The sequence below is a fragment of the Orcinus orca genome, chromosome 19, assembly GCF_937001465.1.
Source record: "Orcinus orca chromosome 19, mOrcOrc1.1, whole genome shotgun sequence".
Taxonomy (NCBI): Eukaryota; Metazoa; Chordata; class Mammalia; order Artiodactyla; family Delphinidae; genus Orcinus; species Orcinus orca.
The window spans coordinates 36,357,441-36,372,073 of NC_064577.1; the positions used below are offsets into that span (position 1 = coordinate 36,357,441).

The 14,633-nt window shown below is 55.1% G+C and overlaps 1 protein-coding gene across 1 annotated transcript; it reads right to left on the minus strand.

Annotated features, from left to right (window-relative positions):
* Positions 1-3,095: 3,095 nt before the first annotated feature.
* Positions 3,096-11,780, minus strand: LOC101274195 (angiotensin-converting enzyme-like protein Ace3). Its single transcript, XM_049702516.1, is given in 9 exon segments — positions 3,096-3,274; positions 7,020-7,142; positions 10,031-10,175; positions 10,300-10,523; positions 10,795-10,967; positions 11,046-11,092; positions 11,095-11,142; positions 11,274-11,513; positions 11,777-11,780. Coding segments are annotated over 8 exon segments (963 nt in total). The 3' UTR covers positions 3,096-3,274; positions 7,020-7,060.
* Between the last annotated feature and the right edge of the window lie 2,853 nt (positions 11,781-14,633).

A 14,633-nucleotide genomic window follows, 5' to 3' on the forward strand; every position in this document is an offset into this window, starting at 1 on the left:
AGGCTTCTTGGAGAGGAGGGAGAGAAGGGGACCACAGTTTACTGAGCATCTTGGTGGGCTTGGAGCTTTGCAGAGGGTCCAATGGCCAGTTTCAAGCCAGGCCTTGGAGGGCAAGCATTCAAATGGGGCATGCACTTCAGGCAAAGGCTGATGGTGGGATCAGTGCAGGGGTCTGAGCTGGGGGGGTGGGAGAGGTCAGGTGGGAGAAGAAGGGAATGATAAAGACCCTCAGATGCCATTTTGAACATCTAGATTTAACTGATGGACAACTAAGTTGTTTAGCAGTTACGCATGAAGGAAATAGTCCAGTGAAAGAAATTTTACAATGGCGGGTGGGGGAGGGAAGATGGACAAGGAGGCTCAGTGAGATTTTTGCTGGAGTCCAGGTGAGAGGCTCAGAGTCCTGGGTCGGATGTGCCTTTGCCACGCAGAGCCACAATGCCTGCTGGGGGCCTCGTTGGCCACTGTGGCTGGGGGATGGGAGGGTTGCAAGTGTGGCCTCCTGCTGGGGGCAGAGTTGTCCTGGCTGACCCTGTGTGTAGGGGGATAAGCTGTCTGTGGAGGAAAGGTGGGGCTGTTTCTCATGGGCTCAGTGTGTGGGGTGCTGAGCTCTGAGGAGGGATTTGGGCAGTGGGACACTCATTCATTCACTTACTCAAACATTTTCCAAGTCCCCACTATGTGCCATGGCCTGTGCCGGTTACAGGTGTTACACAGTGTCCTGCCCTTACAGAGCTGACAGCTAGTAATGGGGACAAATAAGGACACTGCAGCACAGCAAAGCAAGAGCAGTGACAGAGACATCAAACGAGGAGCCTGTGGAGCCTGCGGTCAGAACAGGAAGTGCTTGGGCTCAGCCAGAACTCAAGAAGACCTCTTGAAACCTGGGCAGAGGTAGGATCCATGGAGGTCTCAGCCTATGGGTACAGTCCTTCTGTACCCTGAACCCCTGAATTCTGGGCTCAGATCCTTAATCTAGAGAGAGCCAGTTCCATCTTTTGGCCACCTTCCCACTAGCTCAACTGGAGCTCCTGTGCCTCCCCTCTGTGGTTACTGGCTGTGATGCTACTTCTCCTCAAGGTTTCCCTAATCTCTGACAGGCATTGATTCTCAGCCTCCCCAGCAGCCCCTGGGGCCTCAGTCCAAACTCAATAAGTTCCCATATATTGGGTGTGGCATCCTTGGGTTAGACAGACAACACAAGAAAGAAAGGGTGAGAAGAGGCAGGAGCAGAGGCCTTCCCTCTCTCCTCCTAGGTTTGCCCCTGGAGTACTCATTCCCCAATGTCCTCCTAAAGCTCTCCCTCCCCATCTTCCCCTCCCCCACTGAGCCTGGAAAGGTGCTGTTTGCCCTGTGCTTAATCCCCAGGGCAACAGCCCAGGCAGCAGGTGTGTGTGTTGAACCAGGCCATCTATGGAGCGCAGTGGCTGGAGATGAGCTTTGTTTAAATATTAAAGAAGTCAATCATTAATCAAGCTTCTCTTGGTGCCCAGCTACCCACTCTCTCCATTTGGGAGGGCCTGGACTGGGGCAGGGAGGGCCATGGGGCAGTTTGTAAGGCTACTTGCATCTCAGACAGCTAACAAGCAGCTTTTGGGGGCTGGATTATGCAGCCCAACACAGGGCAGGCCAGAGGATCAGCAGAAAGAGGTGCCGGCCAGTATACAGAGCCTCGTGCTCATGAACTGGGCGCTGATGATTTGTACAGGAGTGTCTGGCTCTACTTGAATACATTTTATAAGGGGACTGAAGCAGTGTCCAGTTTCTAACCAGAGCAGATTCTCCTCGGGTACTGCAGTCCCTGTCCAGCCCCACAGTTGGGCTCCTAAAGAAAGCATGACTATGAAGAACAAGTTCTGGGCATGAATTGGGGCTGGGGGATGGCTTGGAGGAACAAAGCCCCTGAGTCACTAAAACCATGGTTCCTGCGCCCCCAGGGAAGGAGGCTGGCCTGGAACCCAGGGCGTACATGGAATCACACAGTCACATGGCCTCACATACACGAGTTCACACACACACAGTTACAACTCCGCATGGACCCAGATCTGCCACAGCTGCACCCATTACAGCAGGGCACTATGTGTGCAAGCGGCCCCCTCCTCAACCTCCCCAACGTCCTCTCTGGCTTGGCCACCCTCCTCCTGCCCCCCAGCCTCACCAGTCACACTGGTGTCTAGTCCCAGCTCCACCATTCAGCTCTCATCCACGGGGGCTTCCTGCTGTGCTGTGTGAAAATCCGAACAGTCAGGCCGGTTGAGCGCAGCATCAGGATGAGGCAGAGGCCCAGCAGCAGCCACTGTTCTTTGACAACTTGGTGGGGCTCCATGGCTGTGCCTAGAAAGCAGGCTTTGGGTGGTGACTTGAGTGTCCTGTGCTCTGGTGTCCTGAGTACTGGTGTCCCGCGCACTGGTGTCTTGGGCCAGTGAGCTTTTTTTCCAGGATGTACAGCCTGTAGGCCAGCAACAGGACCACCAGTAACATGACAAAGCTCAGGGCCAGCAACACCCACTGCCTAGATTTGGCCTGGGCAGGGTCCAGCTCCAGACCCAGGAATGCCTCCCTGTCTGTTTCTTTCTCTGTGAAAGACATAGGAATCTTGCCAAGCAGGTGGAACTGGGGAGGGTACCTCATGGTGATCAGAGAGGATCTGACTGCCACGGGCCTTCTCCCTCAGCCTCTGGCACCCACCTTCCAAGCCAAAGTTGAGGGCCTTGCCTGGGAAGGAGAGTGAGAAAGAGAGCAAAAGGAAGAGAAGGAAGGGATGGTACAGATAGGGCTGTGTACCACATGGCACCCAGCAGTGGCTCCGTGCAAGGGTCGGGAGGCAAGGTGCCCACCCCGTGCTCAGAAGCCAGCCCGGCAGTCTAGCTGGAGAGTGGGCAAGGAAGCATCCGAGCGAGCTAGTGGCTGGGGCGTGGGCTGTGGTCCCGGCCGAGGCTGCATCAGGTGCAGACAGGGCTCCACAGCAGAAAGTCAGGTCATAGATGGGCTAGGGGTGAAGGCTGGGTTGCAGTAAGGGCTGGCCCAGGGCAGGCTAGGGTAGGGCTTGGGGCTAGAACAGTGGTGGGATTAGGGTCAGATTACCAAACCTTCAAAGGAACAGCTGAAGTCTGGCTAGCCCAGGATGTCCCCATGCCGCACATTCTCGGTGACCAGCCAGTTCAGCAGGGGCTTGAAGTAGGTCATGAGGGCCTTTGTACACACCTTGGTCTCCCCGGTTATCTTCTGCAGGGCCTCTGGCCAGGGCTTGCTCAAGCCCAGCTTTAGGACATCCCTGGGAGAGTGGGTACAGCTGTGAGGCTGTGTGGGGGAGTCAGCTGATGCTGCTGGGACCCCTCCGTATGCCCAACCCCGCCTTTAGGGCTGTGATACCCAGACTCTTCCAACAGAGCTCAGCACAGTGGATAAAATCATAAGCTTTGAAATAACACCAACCTGTGTTTGAGTCCTCTGTGGCTCAGCTGTGGGACCTTGGGCAAGTACTTAACCTTTCTGAACTACAATTTCCATATCCATAAAATGGAGAAAATAACAGTACCTATCTCCTAGGGTTGCTGTGTTGGCCAAATAAACACAATTCTCGGAGCATACTAGGTAGGCAATAAATGTTTGCCTAATATTATTATTATTATTATTACTACTACTACTGTGATGATTATTGTTCTCCGGGACTCAAATAAGCCTAAAGTCAAGAGGGAAACCTCATGTTTCCCATGAGGTGTTCAGTGTTAGTAGAGAGAGGTCACTCTTCAGTCTCTTCCGGTCTCACAGGGAGCGTTTGGGATGATTAGAGAGATAATAAGCATGGGATGTGTCCTGTGCACTGCCTGCAGCGCTGCAGAAATGTCAGCTCTGTCTCAAGGCACACCTAGTGCTTGGTGGCAGGGGGTCTAGCCTTAGGCAGAGGTAGCAGGAGGCGTATGTTGATGCTTCTCAACCTGTTTCCCCTGATCCGACCAGGAGAGAGGTGGGGCTGAGAGGCCCAGAAGTCAGAGTGTGGAATCTAGACTAACAGGACCCAGGTTCAGATCCAGCAGTGCTAGCTACGGGCCGCACAACCACAGACAGTCAGTTTAACCTCTCTTAGCCTCAGCTTCTTCATCAGTAAAGCCGGGTTCCATTAATACTTGCATTTCACTGTGGTGAGGATTAAGTCACATAATGGCAGCACAGAGGGCTTTGTTGCTTGCAAAGACTTATACACATCGCTTAATAAACAGCTAGGAAAGAATGAGGTGGGGAAACTAAAGGTCAGTGGATCCTTGGAAGAAACCACTGGGGGGAAATGTAGTTATGAGCCTAGAGAAATGGAGGAGAAAAGTCATCAAGATAGAAAGAAAGAAACAAACAAAACTAACTTTAAGTTAGAAGATTTTTATCAGATGCCAGGTCCTGGGAAAAAGGAAGGACCTGGTGGGGGAAAAGTTTCAACCACTCACAGTCTGCCTACTCAGAAATAGTCTTTCAGGCTGGGCGGGACAAGAGGTTTGATGTGGGTAGCACATGAGACTTGCAAGGGTGACAACTGGGCACTGCCTGGAGCCCTCAACTCCAACGTGGCAGCAACGGGCCCCATGGACAGGGTCAGGTCCTCATGGCTGGCTGGGTGAGGCAGGGGACTTTGGGAATTTGGACCAAGTCCACTTTGACCCTCTCTTCCCAGGAGAACCAACCCAGAGGCTGTCCCACGGCAATCACATTTAGGAAGATGAGTCAAAAATAGCAAAATCAAGTTTTAAGCTGTGTTAGGCAAAAGAGCAGCCAAGGATCTTGCCCCTCCCCTTCTCCCCTGCAAGCACGTGCCTGCCCCATCCCTCCACAATATGCCTAGTGACGACCGGCAAGGCTTCTACATGCTTGGTGTCAAGTCACACCCTGGGAGCCTTGTGTGCCCTGTGTGGAGTGGGGGTGGGAAGTGATGAGAATGACTGAGCTCAAAAGTCCCAGCGACCAAGCGGGATGAAGGCTCAGAGTCAAAAGTGGGTTGATGTTGGGAATTCCCTGACGGTCCAATGGTTAAGACTCCAGGCTTCCACTGCAGGGGGTGCGGGTTCGATTCCTGGTCGGGGAACTAAGATCCCACATGCCACGCGGTGCGGCCAAAACAAGAAAACACCACAAAACAAAAGTGAGTTGATGTATAGAAGATGGATGTCTGCTATTTTTTCTACTCCTGCGTTGGGGGTCAGAGATCCCTCTTTGATCCCCTGGCATGACCTCCTCACTCTCTTTACATGTTCATCAAAGCCCTTTCTTACTGCACCATCTCCTTTCTTGGATTACGGTTATTGATTTATCCTGTGGCCCATTGCCCCCTGCTGGACGCAGGGCAGGCTGGTTGGCACGTGCACAAGTAAATGTTTGCTGAATGAATAAATGATAGGCAGCCAGAGACATGAATGCAGGAAGCAGAGAGGCCTCTTATGTTTCACACATTCAGAGAAGCTCAAACCTGGGCAGTCAACTAGAATAAACTGCTGTAGTACGAAAAGATAGAAAAGCAAATAGACTAGGCAGACAAGAAGGCATGCAAGGTGTAGCCCTCCTGCAAGCAAAGGCAGGGACCAGTCCTGCAACTCCATCTGGCCTTGTGGTTACTGATGAATGGCATGGTGGAATCACAAATGTGCTCATTAAATTTGCAAAGGATACTAAATTATTGTGGGTAATTATTAGGATACTAAAAAGAGGCTTTGGGGCTTCCCTGGTGGCGCAGTGGTTGAGAGTCCGCCTGCCGATGCAGGGGATGCAGGTTCGTGCCCTGGTCCAGGAAGATCCCACATGCCGCGGAGCGGCTGGGCCCGTGAGCCATGGCCGCTGAGCCTGCGCGTCCGCAGCCTGTGCTCCACAACGGGAGACGCCACAACATTGAGAGGCCCACGCACCACCGCAAAAAAAAAAAACAAAAAAACCCAAAAAAAACCTCAACATGACCTTGACATGTTAGGGTAATGGACCTACTGAAATCGGTTGAAACTCAATGGGGAAAAGACCATGTCACTGGGTGGGCCTCATGTCTCAGTGGTTGGAGCACTGATCTTAGGACCAGTGGACTAGGTCAACTTCACCAGACCAGTATCGTTTAACTTATGGAAGCAACAGGGTGAAAGATATTGTGTTCTGGAGTCAGTTTGGGCCTCAAAGCATGACTCTGCCACTTCCTAGTTGAGCGATGTGCACTAGGGGATCACATTACCTCTCTTAGCTTTGGTTTCATCATTTACGAAATGTGGATAATAATATCCATTTTGCAAAGTTATGAGCTGCTAACGTGAAACACTGTAAGAGCGCTTGTTAGAGAGCCCAGCCTGTAGCAGTAAATGCTTCCCACCATCAGGTCAGCCTCTCGCCCCACTCCAGGTTTGCTTCAGGACCAGAAAGCAGTGCCACAGAGGCAGGGATGGAAAGGATGGGCTAGATACCAAGTGCAGGAAAAAAGACTGCGGGTAGGGGGTCAAAGTAAACCACAGCTGATCAGAGTGTGCCAAGAGGCTGGTGTGAAAGCCACCTGGATCGGCCTGGGAACTGGGTTCAGATGCTTCCAAGAAAAGGTGGAAAAAGCAGAGTGCACCTTATCAAATGCTGCTGAGAGGCTAGGCAAGCGACTTGCCAGGAAAGAATAAGGGGATTCAGATGGAAGATGGAGGCAGAGGCAGGACTCCAACACTGGGTTCTGATCTGGGACAGTTTGGTTTATTGGCTATGTGAGTGAGGGAGGGAGGGAGGGAGGGAGGGAGGGAGGGAGGGAGGGAGGGAGGGAGGGAGTGTGTGTGTGTGTGTGTGTGTGTGTTAGCAGGAGGGGCTAAACAGTCTCTCTGACCACAAGGGGCTACACAAGAGGAAATGAGCTTTGATTAACATAGGAGAGACTGCAGTCTGACAGAAGGAAGAACTTCCACTAGAACACAAGCTCTGCTCAGGGGGCCTAGGGTGGCCAGGTGAGAAGAGGGGCCCTGGGGCAGGCTTCCTGCAAGGTGGGGAAGGGGAGCCAAGGACAGGGGAGGGAGGAAGGCACTCACTCCAGGAGCTTCCCAGCCAGCTAGGAGTTATAGAAGTCGCATCAGTGCAGGGGCCCCACGTGGCCTGAGGCCTTGCAGAGTGCTTCATGGAACTGGAACTGGAGCACGAGGCTGAGGAAGTACCTGGGGAGAGAAGGCGAGGCTGGCTAGGGAGGGGTGGCAGAGGTGGGCCTGGGTCCGCAGTCACAGTGGGGTAGGCTGGCCCTGGAGCACTGCAAGGGCTCTCCTTCCTAGCCTTCTGAATCAAACCTATGCTGGCCTCCCTCGTTCCTTCCCTCCTCTCAGGGACATGAGACACGCTTTCCCATCAGCTCTGCCCCCCACGCGGGAGCTGACGTAAAAGCCCAGTGGGTTCAGGGCATGGCCCTCAGAAGGCTGTGCCGTCTGATGGGAGGAGGTGGGGAGGGTGCAGGGGGACGTTTGGATCTGCTGCCTTCCTGGAAATCCTCAGCCTGGGTCCTATGCCCCCGACTCCCAACTCGAAGAGCCGGTTCTGCTGGCAGGGCCCAGACCTTTACCGAATGTAGGGCAAGCTGGCAGAGATGTGGAACTTGGCGCCCGGATCAAAGTCATCCTCTGTCCGAGGGACAGTGGGGCACAGGCCCTGGGACTTCAACCTGGGGGCGGGGGGCAAACTGGGGGCTTGATAGTGCCATCCGGTAGGGTTCCCAGAGCCTTTTCCTTTTGAAACATTTGCACAGCTATCAAAGCGACTTGGCATGCAGAGGACACTTAATGCATTTTTACTGATTAAATAAATGAGTAGAAAACACACGGGATTGGGAATCAGAATCAAATAACAATAGTGAACACTGAGCACTTCCTCTCTGCAGGAACCGTGCCAAGCTCTTCACACAGACTCACTCAACATTGTCCTGGTTCTGGGGGCACAGGAGGGAATAAGCTAGGCAAGGTCACTGCTTTCATCCTAATGATGGGGGACGGTTGTAGACCAACCAACAAGGTCGTTTCATCTGATAAAAAGTGCCGGGGCTTCCCTGGTGGCGCAGTGGTTGAGAGTCTGCCTGCCAATGCAGGGGACACGGGTTCAAGCCCTGGTCTGGGAAGATCCCACATGCCGCGGAGCAACTAGGCCCGTGAGCCACAACTACTGAGCCTGCACGTCTGGAGCCTGTGCTCCGCAATAAGAGAGGCTGCGATAGTGAGAGGCCCGCGCACCACGATGAAGAGTGGCCCCCACTTGCCGCAACTAGAGAAAGCCCTCTCACAGAAATCAAGACCCAACACAGCCAAAAATAAATAAATATTTAAAAAAAAAAAAAAAGTGCCAAGAGGATACCAGGGGATAACGGGGTGGGATAAATTGGGAGATTGGGACTGACATATACACACTACTATATATAAAATAGATAACTTCTGAGAACCTGCTGTATAGCACAGAGAACTCTACTCAATACTCTGTAATGGCCTATATGGAAAAGAATCTTAAAAAAAAAAAACAGTGGATATATGTATATGTATAACTGATTCACTGTGCTGTCCATCTGGAACTAACACAACATTTAAGTCAACTATACTCCAATAAAAAATAAAAAAAAAGAAGTACCAAGAAGAAAAGAGAGTGACATCCCTGTGGTATAGTACTACTCCTATTCCCATTCTACAGATGAAGAAAACCGAGGCTTAGGGATCAGGGAATTGGTAGCAGGACACAGAACAGTCATGGGCAGACCCTAATAACGTTCATGTTCAGGTCTGGTTTTGCCCCTCTGAGCTGTGTGACTATGGGAAAGTTATTGTCACTGAGCCTTGTTGTAAAATGTTGTCTGTGAAATGGGGATAAAATGACCCATCTTTGGGATGAGACAAAGTCTGTGAACAAGCTCATCGTTTCACTGTTGGCCCACTGGAGCCTTGAACTATCCTCTGAGGGAAGTTCCTCTCTCATTGACAGGTTTTTGTTCAAGGACCAGGGAGTTGCCGTCCCTCTCCCTCAACCCCAGGTTTCCATCACTCAGGTGGTGGTGGGCATGGCCGGGAGAGGAAGGAAAAGGTCCTGGGCAGGCACTTCAGATGGCTGGTGGGGGTGCCCTCGGAGGGGGCATGAAGTCAAGACTCCGCCAGTCCCTCCAGTGAGGCCTGGCCCTGTATTCAGGGCGGGGGTGTGAGGGTGAGAGGACAAAGGGAGGGGCGCCCAGCTCTGCCATCCCTGGATGGCGGTGTGACCGCAGGGTGGTCACACCTTCTTCTGTGAATGGCCAACGTAAGGGCCTGGTGCAGAGCTAGCAGGCCCATCAGGGTCGTCTGTCACAAGCAGACCTGAGCTGGTCAGTCTGAGGCCTAGTGAAGATGGAGGAGCCATAGTCATGGGCAGTTATTACCCAAGCAAACAGCCAGGGGTCAGTGATGGGATGGACACAGGTGCCCCTCACTCAAGACTGATGCTGCCCGACTGCTGGTGGTGCTCCTTCTGTTGCCCGCAGACAGGTCTGGGGATGCTAAGTCAGAGGCAGGTGTGTGTGCGTGTCCAGGTAGCAGGAAAGGGGGCACTGGGCCTGCCCCTGTCCCATGAGGACTCTTTCCACAGGAGGGAAGGATAGCCCCCCAAACACCCCTTCTGCTGGTCCCACTGGTGGGCACAGAAAGGGAGGGGGGGAGCAGGAAGGCCTGACCGGCAGGCAGTGTCCTGTTCTTGGAGGAGCCCAGGCGCAACGAATGTGCGAGCTTCCCGGGCTCCCAGGATCCCCAGAGAGGCTAAGGGGACTGCTCAGCTGGTGCTGCACTCGACATGATCCCCCATGACTGCACGCTCGGGCCCCACCCACTTCAGCAGGAACGCTTTTGTCCGGTGACAGCAAACAGCCAACGCCACCCCAGGGCTTCCCCATGGCCCCAGGTCAGCAGCATCTCACTCCCAGCTCTGCCCTCACAGGAGAGGCAGCAGCGCTCTTTAGTAGCAGGTGGTACCCTTGAGGCTGCCCTGAAAGCCCTGGGAAAGCCCACAGCAGCACTGGGCCTGGGCAGTGGGCCCGATCAGCGGTCCTCCCCACCTGAGGTTCCACCACTCCTGGTTGTACACGGCCTTCTCGATGGTGCCGTCAAAGACCTTCCAGTGAAACAGGTCCACCAGGTAGGCGAAGAGGATGAAGGCGATCTTCTCCAGGGCAACGTTCATCAGGAAACTGACCTCCTCTTCTGGGGAAAGTGGGGCCGTTAGGAGGCTGCTCCCAGTTCCCCCTCCCCTCAGCTTTGCCTGGAGAGCCCCAGCTGCAGCCCCAGGCCCAGACTGGCCTCCTATGATCCCCTTGGTCCCCATCACCTTCATCCTGGTGCTGGTGGCTGAGCAGGGCTCTGTTGAGCAGGTGCTTATGGGAGGAGGCCGAGAGGGTGATCACCGACCCCACGGCCTCTTCAAAGGCTGGGTTGGCGCCTGTGTGGAAGATCACAGAGAGGTTCTTGTACTGCAAGAAGTACTGGATATAGCCCATCTGGTGGAAGATGGAGAGCAGATCTTCTATGGTCACTTCAGTGCACTTCTTTATCCTAGGGTTAAAGGGCAGGGGTCAAGGAGCATGGGGATGCCCTGGGAGGAGAGATTTCTCCATTAGGCTCTGTTAAGGGACGGGGGTGGTCGAGCCAGAGACCAGCAGGGCCTTATGCTGTTACTCCAGGCCTCACATCCAAGCAGCGGCCAAGCCCTTTGCTCTCACCCACCTGGCCCACCCCCCGCCCCCGCTGCCCTCCTGAGCCAGGCAGACAGGTGGAGAGCGGAAGGAGCAGAGGCAGGGGGTGATGCTGACCATAGGCTGAGCACCTGAAGTCCTTCCCCTCGTAGACGTCCCAGGCGGATGCGTGGCACTCCACCTCCCGCCCGTCCGTTGGCCTTTCCATCATGGCATTTTTCCAGAACTCAGGAGGGGTGGAAAGCAGCCCCAGGGAGGTGACGAATTTTTCAGCCTCTTGGAACATTTTCTCAGACTTCCACTGCTGTGAGGAAGAGGAAGTGCGTGGGGCCCCACTCAGGGCTGCGGAGTGGGCAGGGGCAGACCGAGGCCGAGCGCTGACCTGGTCTCACGTGATCTTCGTGATGTCCTCGGGGTGCTTCTCCGGAAGGGCAGGACCAGGTCTAAGACGCTGACCCAGGACTGAGCCCACATGTTGCCTGGAAGGGGAGGGGGAGGGCTGAGAGGAGGCAGGAGACCGGCTCTCCCCCGCCTGAGCGCCTGCCTGCTCGCCTGCCTGCTTGGAGGCCCACTCCGCCCGCCCTGCCTCTGCCGCCAGCTGGGGTTTTACCCAGAACGTGGGCTGGGATGGGCTCCCTCGGATCGATGAGCTCGGGCCCGTAGAAGCGATACAGGGCCCGGCGCACGCAGGCGCACGCAGGCGCACGCAGGCGCACGTAGGCGTGCAGGTTCACGTAGAGCGGCTGCAGCTCCTGGAAGAGCTGCTCCAGGTCTTCTTCCAGTGTGTCGGACTTGTACGTGGACCGCCATAAGGCCCCCATGTCTTTGTAACCCAGGAAAGGGGAGGGGGCTCAGAGGCGCTCACCACCCTTCAGCCTGGCCTGGCTGGCAGGAGACCCAAGCACCTTCTAGGGAAGCCACTTGACCTCCTAGATCCTTAGGGGTCTTCATTTGCCAAACAGGAAAAACACCTCCCAAAGCCACTGTCCGTATTAGATGAGATCAGGGTGGAAAGGCACTTAGCAAAGTACATACTGTGTGCTCTTCCCCTTGCCTGGTTGGATAGGACCTGGGTAAAGCCCTGTTCCGCTCTTCACCCACCTCAAGCCCTACCCATCCAGTCCGCCTTCCTTTAGCTCCTCCCAAGGACTTCAGGATGCTCTTTTCTTCTTGCTGCCTGGCTCGTTCCATCTTTCAGGCCTTGGATAAACGTCAGCAAGGCTTTCCCTGACCACCTAGCTGAAGCAGGGCTCCCCTATTCTCTCTCTGCAGCCCCTTCCTGCTCAGCATTCATCCCGGCTGGCAACAACTGGAGATGTGCGTCTGTCCCCCAGCGAACTGTAAGCCCTAGGAGGGTGGGCACCTTCTTTGTCTTTTCACCTATGCATCCTCAGAACCTCCCCAGCACCAGCACACAGTAAGTGCCCCATCCCCGTTCGTGGAACCACACAATGAGTGAGCCACCTTGCCCTCCCCAGTGGCAGGGCTCAGGGTTCCCATCTCCAGGTCCTACCACCACCCTTCCCCTCTGCAGACTCTGCTTCGCCCTTCCCAGCATTGCCCTGAGCCCCACGCAGTACCTGGTCGGCCCCCGGCTGGGCTGACTGGTAGGTGTGGGGCAGGGGAGGGGCCTCACCGTTGAGCTTCGCAGCTGCAGGTAGCGCTCGAAGGTGCTGCGGAGCTGGTGACCCACAGCATCCCGCCAGCCCTGCCAGGCCCACAGCAGCTCCCTCTGGTCCCGGGAGGAGGCCGTGACTTCTTGGAGGTCTGTGCCCGGAAAAGGAGCCAAGGTGGGACCCCACTCCGGCTGGTGGCCTTCTGCCCTCACCTGCCCCAGGCACCCACTCTCCCCGCCCCCCCCAACAGGGCAGCTGGGACCAGGGTGGGAGTCTAGAGGCTCCTGGAAGGGGCTGGTGCTGAGACTCTGGGGCTGGGAGGGGTGGGCTCGGGTGCTCCTCAGGCTCCAGGGGCAGGCAGGGCCCCTCGTTCAGGCACACCTGGGCCATGCTGTCTGTGGTCTCCATGTGGACCACAATCTGGTTGTACTGGGGGGACGGGTGTCACCCAGGGCAGGCCGGTACCTGTGGGCCCACCCCGGTACGAGCCCCACCAGCCTGGAGAGGCAGGCCCGGCCAAGGCATCTTCCTGCCAGCCTCTGCTTCCCTCCTCCTCTAGAGGAAGCTCTGGCCCTGCCTGCCAACCTCCCTCCTGCCCCCGGCGGCTCCCCGTCAGGCAGCCCACCCACCCTGGAGACCTGGGGGCCTGTCCTCACCTCCCGGAGCTCCTCCTTGGGCAGGACCGCCCTGTCCAAGTTCTGCAGCTTACTCAACATGCGCTTCACGGCTGGGTCCTGGAAGCTGGCGACCTTAAACAGGAGGGCCCGCGTGCCAAGAGCACAGCGTGTGCTGGGACCGCTCCACGTCCTTGTCCAGCTGGAAGGAGGGTCACTGTGTTTGTCATGTGAGGCTGAGGGAGAGTGTCAGGGTCTCACAGCCCCCCAACCTCCTCCCAAACCCCACTTTTTTTTTAAAAGATTTTTTTTTGATGTGGACCATTTTTAAAGTCTTCATTGAATTTGTTACAATATTGCTCTGTTTTGGTCCTGGCCGCTAGGCATGTGGGATCATAGCTCCCCGACCAGGGATTGAACCCGCACCCCCTGCATTGGAAGGTGAAGTCCTAACCACTGGACTGCCAGGGAAGTCCCCCAAAGCCCACTTTAAGGGTTTGGAATCATTAAAAATTTGCTAAGAGGGAGAAAGGAGGGAGCCTGGTCCTTAAAAGCAAGCAGGGGATATCTACAAGGGGAAAGAAACAACAGACTCTTACTTAGAGATCTTTAGGGCTACCAAGAGGCCTGGAGCTTACAGTCTGTTTTGACATGTACTTTGGGGCTTCCCTTTTTCCTCTAGCTCTGGAAAGGGGGCAAAAAAGTGTGGTTCCCCCCCATCCCCCCACCGAGACCCCTGAGAAGAGCAAGGGGAGAAGGGGCTGGGGTGGAAGTGGTACCACACCATCTCCCCGCGGTTCTTCTTGGTGATGTTGGTGACATAGTTCCAGGTGGCCTCCATGAACTGGTTCCACACAACTTGGGCTGTACGCTCATAAAACTGCAGGAAGGCCTTTGCCACGGCCTCATTGTAGAGCTTGTCTGCGGAGAAGGAGACGGGTATAATGCTGCCCTGGGAGGCGTCTGCCCCTGCCTGGTGCCCTTGTTTGATCCCATGCTCCTTCAGGTCCCAGCGCTACCTGAGTTCTGATCAGCCTCAGTCCTGAGCCATGGCAAGAGCTGCCCATAATAGAAGAGCACAAGTAGGGAAGGTCCAGGGCAAGTCCATCTTGTTCCCATGACCAGGAGAACAGCAGAGCTGGGTGAGGCTATGGGCCAATCACGATCAAGCTCCATATTGTAACATCAGGCGCCAAAGGGTCAGCCATTGAACGTCAGAACTGGAAAGCCCCCATCTACCTTCTGGTCCAACTGTCCCCATTTTACAGGTGAGGAGACTGAGGTCCAGAATGGTCTAGCCATACAACCTGATTCACACAGCTAGTCAGTGGCAGAGCCAAGAGGAGAACCAGGGCTCTTGACTTCTACACCAGAGCTTGTCTCACTCTACTCGGTCACTTCTCCCTGGCACTGGAGCCACCCTTGGCCATGACCAGGGATTGATGCGTCTCCTCCCTCCACAGGCTGAGATTACCTCTGAGCAGGTGGGTGGGAGGATGGATGGATGGAAGGAAATGACATCTCCGGGTCTCTGGACTCTGGAAGCACAGTTGTCTCTCCGTGTTCTTCTGACTTGACCTCCTATGTTCATATTTTTGGCCTTTTTCTCTCTTGTGGGATGTATGACCATCCCAGGGCTGTGCAGGACCCTTCCTCCCTTTCCCTGTTCTTACACCTGCTTCCCCAGGGAGAGCCCGATACTATGAGTTTGCTGTCAGGAGGAGGCACGGAAGGTAGAGG